Raw genomic sequence first — 19,342 nt, forward strand, 5'->3', positions numbered from 1 at the left:
TTGTTAACTTCAACCTTTAGGTTTTTTTTACACTGGCTTGTACCTTTGACTCTCAAAGACAGACATTTTCTGACGCAGTTGGTTTAACCAGGAGCGCTTCATGTCGATTTGAGCCGTAAAAGTGCTCCGGCTGTGAGTCACATAATATTTTCTATGGAAACATTGGGTTAGCATTAGGGGTCCTCTGGCCTCAGTGTCAACAGTTTTCATTGGATTTACCTTCTGCTGAAGAAATTGTTAAAAAAAACTGTTGACAATGTTGTTTGTAGGTTTTTCTGAAAAGACAGAGTGGCTTTTGCTTTCAATTGATAAGAAACCATTATTATCTTTGTAATTTATAGGTGCATCCTTTAAAGACATTAGTCAAGGAACATAGTGGTGTGTTTACCAGCCACGTATGACACAGTAACATCACAATATCGTGTTTAGCACAAGTGGACCGTGAGAGCACAACAATAGACAGTAGACTATACATATCGGCCCACAACCAACAAGCCTTCTTCTTCAATACATGCATTCATGACGCACAGCAGCAGGCAGCAGTTTGCATGCTAAATCATCCAAGTCAATTAAAGAGTCTTCTCTCAGGCAGTAAATTGCCAGACTCTGATCTGCTGCTGACCTCAAATCTCAATTCAGACAAGCCTCTCACCACCTCTTTCCAATCAGCATTTCTCCTCTCTCCCATTCATGTAAAATGAGGGAAGTGTAGCTTTGATTCTTTTTTTACGCATCTACTAGTTTAACTACACAAAAGTTCCTCTAGAATCTTACAGTTAAAGTTTAACTCTGGAAAAATGCATGCTATTTTTAGCATTTGCACGCGTAGTTTGATGTAAGTGATTTTGTGATTTTTATATGTAGTTTCACAGTGCCAGGCATTTTAAAGATGATCATAAATTTTCTGATTAAGGTACGTGGAAAATGGTTATTAAAGGAAACCTTTTGAACAGCGGCCAGCCAAGAACACCTGTTTTTTTTCTCTGTGTTCAGATGTAAGCCCCTCTTGCCTTCAAATGCAGGACGGAGAGCCTGTGAGGGAAAACGCAATGTGGCTATAATTGGCTCTGTACCGAAGTGTGTGGCTCACTCTGAGCAAAATGATTCAATCAGGGTAATTGTGCCAATTAAGTGTCCAAACATCTTCTGTGATCTACCTCTGGGTATGGGAGTGTTTCAACAAGCTCTCCTACTCAGAGCCAAGCGGGACATGTCTGACGCACATGGATGTGAATGCAACCCCCCCTTAAAAATGCCCTTATACACACCCTGGCAGCAACTTTTATCAGAGTGTCTCCACGAGGACCGGGTTAAACGAATGCTGCCGGGTTAAACAAATGGATTTCAGTCCATTGAGGTCTTATCTGCACTGTGGCACCTCGGCTAATCTGAGACTGTCTGCTTTACAACTTCTGTTCCATCCCTCCCTCGCCTAACACACACACACACCTACGGACACACAAGTTCACTGATACCTTGGGGCAGGATTGATTATGTTTCTCTGTCATGTGGGCTGGCCTATTCACCTTAGCCCTGTGGATGATGTTCCCGTGCTTCTGCTAAAACTGTGTTTATGGGTGTGTGTCTATGTGTGAAAGACTGGGATGAAGCACTATTTGGGGACCAGGCGTTTGGGAGAGAGAACATGGATGGACACACCGCATCATTTTCAGATCAAAAATACCAGTGGGTCAGACACGGGATGGGAGGTCTCCTGAGGATGTGTTTTTTTTTAATGCTGATGGTTATAATTCATGTCTGCCTCCTGAGGGGGTGATTAAGAAAGTGCAGTAAATTACATAAGTGGCTAAAGATGAACTCTTGGGAGTCTTATTTCAAATAGGGCTATTACGCGTTGACAGGCATGAAAAAGAGAAGGGGAGAGAGAAATAAGGGAAGGGTACATAATCCAATGTTTTGATGGTTGGACCCAGTTTTTTATTTCAGCAGTAGCCTTAGGCTAAACAAACAGGTGTCTGCCTCCAATCTGGGTGGAGCAACAATCAGATCTGGGCCCATGATATGGTGTCGAAATTTACTGGAAAACAAGACTGGTTTCCTGTGAACATGGGAACATTTCAGGTTGAGAGAAGTTCTGGGTTCTTTTGATAGCATAATGGCAGGCCTCTTTCTTCACACATTGCTGTTGCCGACAGGCTGCAAGAAATAGAGCGATAACTGTTTACCAGATATTGAGAGTGAAAAGCTTTGAGGCACTTAAACTTGAGTTCAACCCAAAAAGTCTTTACAACGACATCTTTGTCAATACCTCATTCTGAGTGTGAAAAGAGAGGAGGAAACTCGGGATAGTGTTTTTGATGGGAGAAGAAAAGAAATGGAAACGCCCTTCACAACTTTGCTCACAAAAGGCGAAACGGGATATTGCAGTGCCCCAGGGCTTTTTCAAGAAGCTACAATGAAGTGTGTCAAAAGAGAAGAGAAAAGGTCTCCAGCAGCAATTACAGTCAGGTATGAAAAAAAAAATAGCATTGTCATCTTAGAAGGTTTTTTTAGTTGACAGGGTGTGTATTTTTTACAGTTCACAGTAATCCTAAAATAGAGTTTAAATAGCTAAACTGCATGCTAGCTGCTTGATTTCATTTATCAGCAATTTAGAAGTTGACATGAGGGTCGTGATTTACAAAGTTGCACGATCCCCCTGGGGATATGGAGCCTCCACAAAGCTTTTAGGTATTTCTATCTTCTATCCCAATTCTTTGGCTTTTGTAGGTAAAACCGAAAACCCAAAGCGCCATGGGGCCTGTCAGCCTTATTATGATGGGTTGAAAGTGCCTTGATGAGGTTCAAAAGAGGCCGCAGCCTCAGACAAAAGCCCCATCATTCAGGTCTGTGTCTGGCCCAGAACAAAGAGCCTTCCCCTGACCTCCAACCTCCTCCACCTTTTAAGACCCGTTGGTCTGGCCCTTGACTGACATGCATGGTCAATCCTCCAGAGCTCAGAGGAAGGAGCTAAACCAACAAGCGCCAAGGGGTGCTACAAGGGATAATTGACACAGCCAAGACAGTCGCCCTCTGAAACGTGATTGAGCCCTCTGCAGCAGAGTTTTCAGACGATAGCCTGCCTTTGTGTTGTTGATTTGCCCTCATATCCCTGCCATTTCATCTTTCTCTACCTTCTCTCTCTTTTCATCCCTTAGCATGCCCCCAACACAACTCCAAAACAAAACAGACAAATCTGAAAATGCAGTTTATTTGTGAAAATGTCATGCATCCATTTCAAGTGTTTTCATTTTTGTAAAGGTCTCTCAAACCTCAGTTCTGTCCCCTCCTGCTGTCATGGTCTTGGAAAAGTTCAAATATGGCCTGTTGCCAACTGTGTCTGTTGTCAGACAGCAGAATGAGAAAAAAAGAGTAATTTGGTTGCGGCTTATAAACGCTACCTGTTAACAAATAGGACTGCAGCTAACGATTATTTCCCTTGTCATTTAATCAGTTGATTATTTTTTTCAATTAATCTATTAATCACTTTTGTGATTTGTCTCTGTCAGACAATAGCCTAAAATGTCTGTTATGATTTCCCTCAGCCCATGGCGATGTCTTCACACATCTTGTTTTGTCTGACCAGTCAAACAACCACATTCAGATTAGTTTATTTCAGCATCACATCATCACATATGAGAAGCTGGAACCAGTCATTTTCTGTCAGTGGCTAAGGTTGCATGAAAAATGCACATGAAGGGGTTAACACCTGCAATGTGTGTTTGGTTTTATTGTTATACATATTATATATGAGTGCTCACAGAGTGAGTAAGAGACGATAGAAAGTCTTCCCCAAGGCAGGTGTTTTTGAAAAGGTCAATTTTAACAGGAAACTACAAAAAAAGAAAAAGATACATTATTATCAGATTTAACCAGCTTAGTGTGGACACCTTCTAACCTTTACCCCTCAATGCCTGCAGGAATCCCGATGGGGACGTTCAGCCGTGGTGCTACATTGCAGATCATGAAGACGGGATCTACTGGAGATACTGTGACATCCCAACATGCCAGAGTAAGAGATTTATGCCACTAGTTTATCTGTCTCTCCCTCTGCTCTGCCCGTCCATGCCCTAGGGGCCACATCATGGGCAAATGGACCAGCCATTTTCATTGCTATGCTCATCTGCTTGCCAGCTACGAATAGCTTTTGCAGACTGCATGACTTGTACACAGCTATTATCATCTAAAAAATGCCTCTAATTGCCTCCCCTCACCTTCTTTCTGCCATGCCCAAGCCTGTCCTTACTTTAATGCGAGCTGTCAATCACTGCCATTGTGTGTGTGTGTGTGTGTGCGTTTTTGTATGTGGGTTCATTAGTTTCCCCTTTGGCTTTGTAGCTTGTTTTGGCATGTTTTTTGATGTGAGTGATTATGTGCATCTACCTGTTACCTAATGGGTGTGAGAGTGTCCCTGTCCAGTAATTCCTGGATGAACTTGTATGACGGACTGTTTAAGTTGGGAGATATTGTGCTTCTGTGCATCTTCTCTACCGGTTTGGCACACGTTTACAAAGAGCTGCCTGTCTTTAATCCCATTACTTTCATTCCCTCCACCTTTTTAATCACTGCTGTTGAAAACAGACTTAGGTGGATCAACCTACGCTGTTTTTGATGCCAAAGATCCGAATTCCTGCAGAGGAGGTTCAGATATAGTGATTTGCTGCAAGCATATTTTTGTTTGCTCACGTAACTGTCACACATGCTTATATTTCTAAGGTGATATTTACTTAATGTTATTTCAAAATGTTCCATGTGTTGTTCGCCTCACAAGGCTAGGTCAGAAGTGTTACTGCATACTTAAAAGTATGCAGTAACACTGAAAGAATCTGGTGTGAAAGATAGAGGCAGCTGCTGAAATAAAGCCAAGCAGAACTCAAATATTCTGTTTAACTAAAATGAATAGTTCATTTACCATTTCCGTCATGAATCACATTCCCCTTTCTTACCTAATCAACCTCAATCTACTTTTTTTCAATTTTTTCTCCGAGATTAAACATTCCTCCTCCTGCTTAATCTATCTTTTATTCTATTTCTTTTGAAGACCTTTACCTCTGTCATGTTTACGTCTGACCCTTGCATTCCTTAATATTTTATGTGTCTACTTTTGAAATCCTTGCAACAACAGATACAAGCCTCGCCCAAAAGCCTAAAAGACAAAATGCAGCATGTGTCTGAACTGAACTTTTTGAGGTAAACGGGTAGACAGTGCAGAGGAGCAGCTGAGCCTTAGAGATGTTGTGACTTTTCACTGCAGTAGGTACCACCAGGCCTCAAGAAACTCCCAACCCCTCTAGCTATCCCACCATTATCGTGTCTTGAGTAGCATGCTTGACTAAAGCCTGCTGTTTGAATGGCTCAGGACCCATTAACTCATCTAATAATGCCTGTTGGCTGCATGGCCTGTGTGTATCCATGTATTTGTCCATGTTTTTGCGTGTTTATGTGTATAGGAGTTTGTGCGTATCCCATTAGACTTTTGACTGACCTATTTCAGACAACTGTCCATTTAGCTCAGTTTTTATAGGCCGATATCCCAAACCTTTGTGGTTTGGGAGGGAAAGTGGAGAGCAGCCCAAACTGTCTCTGTTCGGAGTCGGGCTTGTCCCTTATCTTTGGTGAAATTAGGCCAGCTTTTGTTCCAGATGGGTATGTCATGTGCTGGTTCAGCCTTTTTTTTGTCTAGGATCCAGTACTGTGTAGCGTGTAACCCATCCTTGCGACATGTGGCCCATTTCTATCGGCTGAGAGCTTCGCCCGTATCAAGTGCCGTCTTACACGGACGTTCCTCTTTATGTTTGGGCATTTAAGTTATACAGAGCCCTGTAATGTAAGAAAAGGAGAGGAGGTTTGCTGTGAGCCCGGCATCCAGTGTCATGAAAACATGCCTGTTCAGTAGAGACGGTTTCTCCCTGCAGGGATACCAGGGAGCTTTTAGACTCAAATGCTTTGTCTCATTTATTGTGAAACCATAATCGCCACGTGGTACCTCACCTTCTGGCGGTGCATGTTCTCAATCTGCTGCGTTTGAGAGCTTCAGCTGCCAAGTGAGAGAATGCTGATGCTCTTTCAGTGTCAGTGTTCTCAGTCTGCGGCTGGAAACAAAAGGCTGGAAAACACTGTGGTGTGCCAGAGAAAGGGCAACAGTGGTCTTTGTTTTCATTTTGTCTGGCTTTTGTTTTGTCTGCTTTTTTGCTCACGTTTGATGTTGCGTGGTTGGTGTTGGTGGCCACTCGCTGAGGCACCTGGAGCCTGCCAACTGTCATCCAGCTGGGTTCCCTGTCATCTTGGGTCATGCCACCATGGTGGTGGTGACACACCCTGCTGGAGCGCACACTGCTGGGCAGGTTACACGAGGCCAGAATCACATAGTCAGGCAGGGTAGATTATAGTGTAGGTCTCGGCATTTGTTGATCCCAGTAATCCCTCATGGCAGAAGATATCGTGTGGTGGAATTATCTAAACATTTCAAAAAGGCCCGCTGCCAAGGCACATCGTCTACTGTACAAATTGACACTTCCACGGTATGTCACGATGGATGCTGGTTATGGGGCCCTTCTCATTCCCAGGCCACTAACTGCTCAGTGAAGCAAAACCTTGTCACATGTGTTGTTATTTAGATTTTAGACTTTCTTATCCCTAAGGGGAAATTCATTTTCACGCACTGTACACATCGGACAACAACAGCACACAGCAACAACATACAATGGCAGTCAACAGTACACACTCAGGCCAGTTCAGTGAGGCCTTTTATTAAAGGCGGCTATGGCTGATCCTCACATACAAGGGTCAGACTTTCCCAAAGCGGGCACTACTGCACCTCAGTGCTCTGTTCCCTGCGCCCAGAGGGCAGTAGGGTAAGATGGTGATTGAGTGTGTGTGTGTGATGTCTTTTACTATTGAGATTGCAGTGCAATGGCCTTAATGTGTGGTTCTGCTAGGTTGGGTGTGGGATGACCAATTGTCCTGACGGCAGTGTTGGTTGGTTGCGTGTAAGATGGGCCCGATTAGTAAACGATAGCATGTTAAAGAAGCAACAGGAACAGTATAACAGGATGGGCTAAATAATGCTCTGATGTAACAAGAGTAGGAGATGGGGGGCAACATAGAGTACTTTAAGCTTGCAGATAACTGATTGTCTTTGGTGGCTCTTTTTTTTGAGGTCAAGATTGTGCTGGTGGAAACTGAGTCTACTGTCCGGTGTTACCTCGAGGTTTCTGAACAGTCCACTTCCTGTGTAGCAGACCAGCCTGACTCTTTTAAAATCTGACATTTCAAAAATCTAAATTTTTCTGCATTTAACTAATATGAGCTATATTGAAAGTTGGACACATTTATTGTGAAATGCGGGTTTTCTCTGTACTGTAGGTCAGTTCAATACTGATTTATCAAGCCTCAGTACATGGGGCAGAGAAGGCTTTATATTGTTTGACTGAGCAGTGCTGATTCTAATATGGTGTGAGGAAAGTACCAGGGGAGCCTTTGGCCAAACCAGTAGGTTCATCAGAGTTGACAGCTCAATCCATTATTAAAGGGCTTCAGTTTTTAGCTTTACACAAGTTCAGAACTGAGACGATTCCTGGGAGCTTAGTTTTACTTGTGTTGAGCCCACTTTAGCTATATTTTACTCATGCGATAAAACATTCACTCACATTACTGATTAAAAACATGGCAAAATATTTGTTTTAGAGATTTTAAAGAAAATCCAATTCAAAGATTCTGTTTTGAGCACCGCTGGACTGTACGTCTCAGTGTGTGGACATGATCAGCAGATGGAAAAATGCTTGTTTATTGACCATTTACTCTGTGATGGTTCCTGTTCAGCTTTTCCTTTTTCAGAGTTTTCCGTACTGGAGGGACGTTTTGTTTTGGTATGGCCTATTTAAACTGACATGCATTTGCTTGACAATGTGCCCTGCCTGAATTTGATTGACACAGAGTGAAACTGTCAAGGTGAAGTCCTCAAGCGCTTGCCAAGACAAAGACGCTTTGATCTCCGCGTTCAGAGCTCATCTCTCAACAGCATTTAACCTAGAAAAACTAGTTGTGCTTCCCTGCAGTAAAGAGACAGGCCTTTTAGGAAAATGCTAATTTGGAATATATTTCATGTGAAGGATAATGATAAGAATTCTCAATAAAACCATTTAAACTCCCACATCTCCCACCTTTTACCTTGCAAGAATCAAATTTATCAACATTTGTTATGGTTTATAGGTGCACCTAGTAAGATTACAAGGGGAACATCACAGAGGTTTGATAAAATTCTTTATAACCAAAGACCAACCAACTTTTGCCTGACCAGGTGCTGATATTTCTGACTTTCAAAACTCCCATTTGTATTTGTGCTGTGTATTATGCTTCATTCACTCGACATCATATCAATCAACAACAAACTTATTTAGACGAAAGAAAGTTAGGACCTGTTAATATAGGATGAAAAAATAAACATTTTCCTTAAGTTATATCATTTCTAGTGTGATATATGTTTACAATAAGTGCTTTGTGATATTTTGAGATGCTCCCTTGTTATAGAGCTGTCAGTGTGTGCACCTGAACATTTAAGAGACTTGATGGTTGACTTGAGTCACTCAATTACAGTAAGTTATACTTTCATCTATTTGAACAATAGAGGGAATGTCTGATTAACCTTGTCTGTCACCAATGAATAATAGTCTCAATACCAGAGGCACCACATCCATCTGACAAGCTAACCAGCCACACCTTAAAGACCTTAAAACAAAGTAGTTTTGTGTTTGGCCCAAGGTTTGATTACTAAATGTTGACAAAAATATGCAATGATGAGATATTGCCTTCATTAAGAGTGATTTATGAAGCCGCTAAATGACACTTTGAAGTTATGGGACACCTGAGTCAACCGCCAGCTGAGTTGAAAGCCAAATTGCTTGTGTTCAACTATGTGGGATGAAACTGAGCTTTTCATAAGTCAGGAGTTTAAAAGGTTTCATACTAGTCTTTTTTAAATTACTCAACTGCTGTAAATGTCCATCTTCTCTGCTCAAATACAAGCTAATAAATTTACAGTTTTATGAAATGCAAAAAAAAAAAAAAAATACCACCACTACTTTGTAGCATGGGAAATCCTGCTGGATGAAACGTTGAATGAATACTTGAAACAGGAAACCTGAAACATACCAGATAACAGGACTTTAGTCAAAATAGCAATTTCCCATTCCGCATATTTATGTCTAGAGGGATTTAATTCTTAGCATTTATTTTTGACAAAGGATGAACAGGTCAGAGATGTGTCAAGACCAGACAGAACCAGAGCTAAATCTATCAAACAAGATCAAAATGGGCTATAAGCAGGCCACTGCGTGTAAAATTATTGATTTATGAGCCTCTTAAAGATAAAGAGGTGTACCTGTCTCTGCAGCAGCTGGGAGCATCCAACCAATCGATACAGTGAATAATGATTTAATACACACAGGTGTTATTCCTTAAATTGCAGTGCTGTGAAGAAAATGACAGAATGTGGACCAGGCTGAGAAAAAAAATGCATCTTTTGAAGATTTTATAATAGGCAGGAAAAGTCTGAGACAAGAAAGGTCTGAGACAAGAACAAGTACAAGTCAAAATAAGCAAGAGGCCGAGACATGTTGGACATGTGGTCTGGAAACCGAGCCCAGACTGAAGCACCACAGCCCTGCCTCGTGGCTGTTGTGGTTGCCTGAATCGGGGATGCTTTCAGGTTCTGTTTTTGCAGAATTCAACTCATTCTCTGTCATTGTTTTCAGAGGCAGAATATTTCCCGTAGGTGGTCTTGTACCAGCTTTCACCACAACCAACCAGCATACTGAGGCAGGTTCAGGCATCACTGAGTGGAGAAGGGTGTGTGTCTGTGTGTCACTGTGTGTGTGTGTGTGTTTGTCCTGAACGTTTGACAGTGTAAAAACCGGTCAGAGATTTAGACCTTCAGAGTGAGGACATGTTTGTGAAGTGAGCTCATATTGGCCATTCGTTACCTCTTTAAGAGGCTTGTAGGTTCAAATGATGAGAATTAAGGTTCGGGTAAGGTCAGTCATGTTGTGCTGATGGTTAAGTTGTGTCTAGGAGATCTTACTGTTTGTTTGTTTTTTTTCACATGAAAAATATAAACTAAAGTAACAAAATCTGACTGGTTTAACCACAAAGAAAGATTTATAAGAGACGATCCTGTTGAACCCCCCAAAAAGCTTAGAGGCGTATCATGTGGCTGCTCTTAAAATAACTACATTCATAACAAAGACCTAATGAGTGTGTGGTGTGTGTGCAACCGCATGCAACCATTGTCCAAAATTAGCTTTTTAGCCCCGCTACCCCAGTTTTGTAAATTAAAAAATTACCCGCCAAGATTATTTTCTGCCAACCAAATTAATTATTATACATTTTTTCATAGAAATATGCCAGCCTCATTTTTAGAGCTATTTTATGTGTAGAATTACCACATGTGAAAGCCTGCAGTTTTTCTCTTTCTTTTTTTCTTTCCACTTTCTGCTAACATTAGACACACGGGAGAAACAGGAGAGAAGTTCAAGCACTACAGATTTAGAGCAGCGAATCAGGAGCCTGTGCCATATATTGACTGCAGTTTGAGACCATGCATAAGATGATTGAGCTGAAACAGATTTTTACTGTGATTTGACACTTGACAGGTGCTAATTTTGGATGCTTTGAGGCACAGGCTTTGAGGCACAGAAGTCTGTCGGTTTGATGTGTCCCCTTTCGCCTGCATTAGGCCTGTTCTTACCTAGCAAAGAGGGTAGAGGAGCTTTGAACTTTGACCTCCTCATAGCTCCACCCACACCTGCCCTCAGGGGGAAATACCTGCCTCAGACAGAAACTAGAAAGTAGAGACTCTCACAAAAACAAGCCAGAGGACGTCAGGTAGATTTAATCTCTCCGCCTCTCTCCCTGGCTCCGTCTCTCTCTCAACACGGCTGGGGTTAAGTCAGCCAGGGCCATTAAGGAATTAAAGGTATTGATTACGAGGAGAGCTGGTTGTGTCGAATGTTTTCTAAAGAGAACAAGTAGATGGCCATTGTTGTGCTTGTCTTTGGAAAGATGAAGAGATGAATAGCAGGCCAACCAATTTAGCACTCAGGAATAAGGGCTCACAGCCAATTGTAGACACATGGCTCTACACAGGTGCAATAAGTGTCATTTTATTATTAAATATTGTTCAGCTAATGACACTTGAGCTCACAATGCACATTATGTGTCAGCCAAATTTGATGAAATTGTATTATTTACATAGTCAATATGAATTTTAGTCGTCACAGTCTCCAGCCGTGCTAGCGCCCTCTGTGAGGCTGCACAACGGCTGAGCTAAATGCTGACGTCAGCATGCTCGAATAACAATTGTCAGCCTGCTGGTGGCACTAGAGGGAAAGTCAGAGGATCACCAAAGTCTTTGTATTTCATGGCAACACATCCAGTCTTCAAAAACGAGATATCTGTCTTGACAAAATTCGCTTTGGACATTAATGGTCGAAAGAGGAAAAATGTATACTTCCTGACGAGTTTCACATGCAGGCCAAACTCGCCACCCAGAAACTGAAATTTACTGTGCACATTCATGCTCCCAAGAGGATAAATCTTTTAAAATTGTGATTTGAGCACTCCATTAATTGTTGTCCAGGACTGTGCACATGAGATGCAGAGTGTAATAATCTAATGGGCAGATTAGCCATGAAATTTATGATGCACATTAATACTCCCCCTTTAATAAGGCCCTGTGATTAATGACCACAGGCCTTTTCCTCTTCATCCATCCTCAGAGCAAAAAGTTACATGTTTTGTTCCAGGACTATTAGTCTGTAAGAAAACAATCAGCATGTTGTGAAGGCAGTCATTACTTTCCTCGCCATTATTGGTGCTTTTAGCTGTAAGTCTTGTGTGACTTTATTCACGATGGTTTCAAACAATATCTGGAACAATGCTTTTCATCTTGTCCCATTGTCGTATCTCAGTGTTTTGTGGTAATGCTACATCAGCAAACTAGTTTCATGCAAGTTGAATGATGTAACAATGATATAGTTTTACTTTGCAATTTATGTGCAGCTTGCATTTAAACAATCAAATGAAAGGCAACAAAGACGCAACCTTTGTTGCCCTTGGGAATAATTATATACAACATCTCCTAATTGAACTTTGAAAAAAAAGTATTTAAATGCAAACATGATTTTGTTCACACTGATTAGAAATGTTACATGTGAGGGAAAGTGTCAGAATCTGGACTTTTCAAGCTGCATTATTAATTGTAATACATCTTCTGTATCTGGCAAACCTTTTTTTCTGCACATTCCTGGAGACTTTGCCACAGTTAGTGACATCCAGATAACCAAGACAACCTGCCACACTAGACAAACAAGAAGTCCATCTCTTTGAAAGTGAATGATGGTAAATGGAAGTCCACCGCTGTGCTTATCTAATGCCTGAGGTGGTCACAAAGTGTCTCTTCATCTTTTTATCTCCCAGTCACTCCGGCATGAAGTCCCCTGGGACACAGAGGAGGCAGCCATTTTTCATCTCTTGCCTGCACTGTTGGGCCGGGTCTCTGAGAAGGCACTAATTATTCATTTAAAGCTCCGGCTCTTCCCTCTTCACTCTAATTAGATGGTTAGGCCCTCTCCTGGGGCATTCATCTCCTCCATCTCAATCATGTTGTAACACAGACTCCACCACACACACACACACACACACACACACGCAACACACAGAAACATTTAAATGGGATAAAAAAGGACACACAGATACAGTAAACATGCACGTGGTGTCCTGACACATCTTTCTCTCTTTCTTCCTCTCTGTATCTCTCTCTCTAACACACACATGCACACACAGACACGCACACAGCTCAGCAGCATGTTTTGAACATCCCACTGGCAAAGTCAATCTGTTACATACAAATACTTATCTTATTCTACCCAATAATAAGTCCTTTATTGGCTAACTGTAAACTGTTCCCATTTACAGGCTGGATAATTTATGACCGCCATAGAAAAAGCAAAGCATAAACTCAACAGAAACACATAATAGCAACTCCCACCTCCTCACAGATAATACCAGAATTTCCAGAATTGGTCGTCCAGGGGGAATTTGTGGCATATTTGTCTGTTTCGGATCACATACCAGATGAAATGCTGCATCTGTATTTGTTTACGTATTGAACATACTGTACCACAAAAGGCGTAATAAATGGGGCTGAGACACAATGAAAGGGAGACGGAGTGAGGACTAAAGGCAGAGAGACAGAACGGGACTGTGATAAGTGTTGTTTCCTTGCTTTCTTGCACTCATTATTCCTGGGAAGGCAGTATATGTTCCAGTAGGTGTGTGTGCATATGATTTGAATTGTTAACCTGCTGGCGGTGCATTAATGAGACAGTGGGAGTGTTTCCAATGCTTCAACATTCAGTGCCTATGTTATATTACTTGAATCAAGCCTTTTAGCACTTGAGGAATGTGCTTTTAAAATCCTGCTTCTCCTCTTCTGACCTCACGCTTTAACATCTCTAATGTGGAAGCACTAATGACTTTTTTTTGTCTCTGGTTACAATGTAATTGGATGTTAATGAAGCGCTGATAAAGGATGATTTTGGCCAAAGTGAATGTTTCTTGTGGTTTCTTTCTTTCTTTATAAGAGACCCTAGTCTCTAGAAGCAATTTACTTTCTTTTTACTCTTAAGCGATATCAAAACTAAATCTCACAGATGTAAGAAAATAACCCATGAAGGAATCTTTGCCTGCAAAAATGTTTCACAGCCATTGAGGCATACAAAGAAAAACACTGAAATGTTTATGCATTCACAAAGCTGTCACAAGACAAAGCCTGTGATGTTAGACATGAGTGTAAACACTGAAAGCTGAGGAAGGGATTCATACATGATTCTCTGCATAAGCATGGGGAGAATTTGTTTTCCTCAGTGACGTTGCTTTGCCTAATCAGTTTGACACATGGTATGTATGTAGCTCGGCTGGTCTGTTCTTGCATTTTTCCTGGAAGTTTGACAGAACCTCTCTTGAAAACGTCTCCAGGTGTTACGGTCTGCCTCATGTCGAGCCTCTCAACTGAATGCGGGTCATGTAAAATTAGTGCACATTATCGATTAATCTGCTGCTTATATTCCCGATTAATCGTTTTGTCTACAAGGTGTCAGTAAATTATGGAACATGCCCGCAGCCCAGGGTGATCCATTTCACTAGCTTGTTTTGTTTTATTCTAAAAAAGCCCAAAAGTTCAGTATACTATCATACATGACCAGAAGAAAGCCATCAAATCCAGACATTTGAGAGGCGAGATCCAGCAAATGCCATTTTTGCTTGAAAAATTATTGAAACCATTAATCAATTATCAGAATAGTTGCTGATACATTTTTCTGTCAGTTGCCTATTTGTCTAATCTATGCCGCTCTATGTGAAATGGATCAGCATATATAAAGACAAACAAATCAGGAAATGTAGCTAAAATGTCAAATAATTTGATATACAGCAAAGGAAATACATTGGGAATGTGAAGGAGTTAGAAGTTATTCTGGAAAAGGGGCATAAATGTCATCATGACTGTAATCATTCATATAGAAACCCCACGCCATCACCTACACAGTGAAGCCACAGTGGCGATATCGTTGTATGATCTGTGTGGGGGCTATCAGTCAGTCCCTTTAAACTGATCTTTCATGTTCCCACGTCCAGAATTCTTCAGGCAGCAACAAACAAGCAACTAAATAAAACAAAATCACCTGACTAGAATAATTGTTACTAGCCCAGATAATGAATCTGAATGAATTTAAATGTGTGTAGGTGAATGGGGAAAAGGAGGAAGGAAGGAAGGAACGAAACGTTTACTGAAGTTTAGAGACTGTTCAGTGCAGCCTAATGGGGAGCCTGTTTGTACATTGCAATGATTTTTATGTTGAACTGGCTCATTGTACAGTGGCTATGAATCAGAAATATACTATATATATACTATGTTATTTCAGCATTTAGTTTGGTAAGCCCTTAGTATCATTAGAAGTTTTTTGATCCTTGTGTCGATATAATAACGAAGGTAATAACCTTACCTTAGGGAAGTTCTCAAATGGTAAATATTGTCTGACATTGGTATAATTGGTATACAAATAAATAATTTAAAACTAAACAAGATTATGAATGTGAGCGGAGATTTGGTGCCACTTATTTGTACTTCTTAGTTTCCAACACATTTCAGTGAGTACTGAGGAGGAAAAGTACTGAGGTTTGTTTTTTGAGCTCTAATGTATTTTCAGTTTTATTGCTCTTGTATCTACATTTTTCAGTGTCATGGCTTCTCTTATAGATTATAGGATTAGGACCGAGTGAGTATAGCTTTTTTATCGAAATCCTGCAGTGTTTAAGCGGTGATTATTAAGGAAAGTCTTTAAAGGTTCATTGTTCCTTAAGGCTTCATATTCTCTCTCTCGCTGTCTCTCGGCCTTACCTCATCTTTTAAGTGAAAATATCTGGCATGCTGTTCTGGGTGGATGCAAGAAAGAAAGCAGAGTCTGACTGTTAAGAGTAAATCTGTTTTGAAAAAGAGAGACACCAGGGGTCCCATTAAAAAGAAAACACTTTTTAAAAATTCTCTCTCGCTCTCAATGTCTTTTCTATTTTTCCCGTAGGTTTATTTTGCTCTTTGCCCTCCAGATGGCGTAGAAATGTATAACTGTAATTATGTTTCCTTAATAACATGTTTGCCCCACAAGCTCATCAACCTGCTTGCATGCTCCCTGCCAAGTGCAATTGCCAAAGCCTGCTGCACATGTTTGATGTTCCATCCCTCTGTGTTGTTCTTTTCTCTTTCTCTCTCTGATGTGTTTTGGGTCAACACTGTTGTTGTGTCTGCTGCATCAACAGAGGTGTCTCCTTTTTCTTGCTAGACAGACACCCATGAACTTTGTTGTTTTGCCTGCTGCCTCCTGTCTGCTTTGCCCTGTGTTGCATTGTGGGAAGGCTGCTTTTTTCCGAGCTAATGCGGCAGGCTGCCAGGTTGTGATGAGTCTGGCTGCAGTCAGGCCTTGTTTAGCTCTCTGCATCTGTTTTTTTTTTTTTTACTTTGTGGCAGTCCCCCCTCCCGCTGTGATCTCCCAAGGTTTTCAGAGGTCTGCTCTGGGCTGACTGGAGCATTTATGCACCTTGAGTTTCCTCCATTCTCAGCTTCTGGCTCGTTAAGTCTAAATTCCACAGAGAGCTTTGAAGTGTGTTGAATGTTTTTGCATGTGAGATATTTGCACTTGTTGTGCCTGCAAAGCAGATGTTTTAGGGAACAATGCTTTGCTCAGGGATTTTCATGCAAGGACAATTTTTCACTTTTTTTTTTTGATAAACGGTGCAGTGCAGTGGCTGCCGTCTTCTCCAGTTCCATATAAACATCCAATGCTCTGGTGTGATACGATCCCACCACCTTCTGCTCCTCAGCCAGCGCTTCACAGCCCCTGGGATGAGAAGAGGACAAAGACAGATAAATTGACTGTAGTCTGCAATCTTCTTGTCAAAGCAAAATGAAAAAGGAGCACTGCTGCCTTTAATCTGGCTGTTGAACCCTGCAGTAGCATTTTCTCCTCTGAGTTTCAAAAGCTCCATTGAAGTGGTACCTGCCTGCCTTGCTCGGAGGAAGGTTGCTGGTTCCCAACCAGGTGTTTATCTCTCTTCTCTTCTGATCTCTCCTCCTGCACACTTCACTGGGGTCAATGCAGTGTATACTTAAGTGACAGATAAAAAGAAACTGCTGCTACAGCGCTGTCCTGTCTCATCCTGAAAATATTCTAGTCTGCGCTGTGGGGTCTTGCTAAATGATTCAAACAACCATATTAATCCATGTATAAAGCTTTAAAGTATTTGTGGCTGAAAAAGGAAGATGTGCGATGTATTGCTGGTCTGAGGGAGTCTGAGGACTTTGTCTTCAAGTGTTGAGTCATCTGTCAGATGTTCTGCACAGCAGCCAAAATCTCGCCGGTCACTTTACGGTCAGCAACCGTGGGTGAAATGCAGGGAAGTGCCCTCTCTCTGCCAGGCTGTTTCATTCCCCCTCTTCACTTTTCCATTCTGTGGCGGTCGTTCTTGTGCACGACATTCTGCGTGGAATCTGAAACATGTCACAAGCTTTTGTGCCTCATTCTTACATAAACAGAAAGAATCTGCAGCATGTGTTGTGCGTGTAGGGGGGCTTTCGTGCCAGCCAAAAAGTTTGCGTTGCCAACAGCTGGCATGCCAAAGACAATGCATGTGTGTGATCTTTCTCTGGGTTACTTTGGTTCATGAAGTAAAGGCAGTTTTGAGTGATGCCCCTCTTTGGCAAAATAGTCATATATTCGAAACTGAATCGTGACAGGCTTGTAAAAATGGATGAAGTGTTTCTTACAGCCAAACAACTGGGTGCCAGTTGTTCACTGGTGGAACTTGCTGTCATCAGACGAGCAGGCAGCTTCCAACATGCAAATGTTTGAGAGGAGAGGACACACAACAGCAAGCTCCAGAGATGTTCAGTTCTAGGACAGTGTTTGTATGTGGAATCAGGGGACAAACCGCTCCACAGTCTCTGAGCTTGTTGTCAGATTTTGCAGCATCCACAAAGCAAGACTCTGTTGCTGCACACAAATAGACAGGACATGCTCCGGTGTAATATCTAGCTTATGATCAAATAAATGTCTTGCTCTCTTTTATCGAAATGTGGGGAAATTGCATGGCTGAACTCTCTGCTAAATTGCATTTGCATACATATTTGTATTTAGTAAAATAAAATAACTATTTCCACGATTCCAATATTGGAGGGTCAGTACAAAATTAAAATATCAGATTTAACCTGTTTATCTCGTGATTTGATTTCCCGTGCTGAAAATTTTTGTCCTTTTTAGTTTACAAGACAGCAAGAAATTAAATTTAAAAGAGGAACCATCTGTCACACTTTGAGCTCTGTATTAAAGATGCTTTGTGCCTCAGTTAACTTGCACTATAAGATTGAAATGAATTTGGAAATCGCATATGTTTGATAAAGAACAAGAGTGCTTTCTAATGTCACATGCTTTTGATTTTTGTGTCTCAGTGCAGCATTGGCAGCTATTTTGGACACAGTCTTTGCTCTTGTCTTTTATGTCTTGTCCTAATGAGCTTCTTTGTACCCATCGGTCGGATGACACCAATTCAAATGAGATTGAAGAGCATTGTGGAGGGGAGATTTTTCATACTGCAGTGGAGATTCAGATTGTGCATTTACTTCTGTTTGTCAAATGTGTTTCATCTTCAAGAGAAAGCCTGTTTTCGCAGTGAAAAACTAATCACAAGTGGAATATAGCTGCTGGAGGCTTTGTTGGCACTTCCTGAGCTATTACATTGAATTTAAAGGCTTTGGAATGTTTGATGAATACACAGTGGATTAAGATAGGCGGGCTGATTCGTCTGACTTGAAGGTGATCTGTCTGTGATCCATCTGTGATTGTTGGCCTATTTGTGTCATACATTCCCAGGTTTCACCTAACAAACATTTTAATGTTCAATAGTATTTCATATGATTGGGCTGCAGCAACAGTCAAAAAAGTGAAAGGAAAATTGAGATGTGGAAGTTGTATGTGGTTGTTGCGTTCATTGTTTTATGAAAGCTCGACCAAAATACGTCTCAGGTAGCAGAAACACGAAAACTTTGTAGCACAAATTTTTGCTTATGCTCTAACATCACTCTGGTTCTCTTATGGGTTAAAATTGAAGCTGTGTTTAATGTAGACCTACGGTGTTGGACTTGGCCTCCTTCCAGATGTTCCAGATGGAAAAGTCGCTATATAACAAACATTTTCTATTTCTTGGCTCATAAAACCCCTCATCACACACACACACACACACACACACACACACACACACACACACACACACACACACACACACACACACACACACACACACAGTCACACGTAGAACACGTTATATCCCTAATCTGATACAACTTGCTCTCACATCACACAGGGTACATTTTCTAGATTCCAGCTCTCTTTCGCCATGACTCAAACATCCCTGTCCCTCTCTCCCCTCCCTCCACCTTCTCTTCTTCTCCTGTTTTCTTCAGAGGCCAAATAGTTGACTTTTCTGTTGGCAAGTCACACCAAAACATTCATACAGAGGACTAAATACTTACTGAGTGTGTCACTATAGCTTGTTCTTTTTGGGGGCGGGTCTATGAGTCAAAGTGTTAATCACAAACATGTTTTTAAAACTTGAACCACTTAGAGGAAGCTTTGAGACACATAAGGGTTCAAGGCATGTTTCATAAAATACAAAACAGGGAGTGATCCCTGCAATGGATCTAGAAGGAAACCTGAATATAACAATCTAATAATGAAAA

The 19,342-nt window shown here is 41.3% G+C and overlaps 1 protein-coding gene across 2 annotated transcripts in view; it reads left to right on the top strand.

The window, feature by feature from the left end:
* The window catches only part of kremen1 (kringle containing transmembrane protein 1), a 58,836-nt gene that overhangs the window by 27,554 nt on the left and 11,940 nt on the right, over nucleotides 1-19,342 (top strand). For both annotated transcript variants that reach the window (XM_038704562.1, XM_038704563.1), the window contains exon 3: nucleotides 3,921-4,012. In XM_038704562.1, the coding sequence (XP_038560490.1) occupies nucleotides 3,921-4,012 (92 nt within the window). The remainder of the gene's footprint in view (nucleotides 1-3,920; nucleotides 4,013-19,342) is intronic.

This window comes from Micropterus salmoides, unplaced genomic scaffold, assembly GCF_014851395.1.
Source record: "Micropterus salmoides isolate LMB-PRFRI ecotype aquatic unplaced genomic scaffold, ASM1485139v1 Ms_hic_scaffold_7, whole genome shotgun sequence".
NCBI lineage: Eukaryota > Metazoa > Chordata > Actinopteri > Centrarchiformes > Centrarchidae > Micropterus > Micropterus salmoides.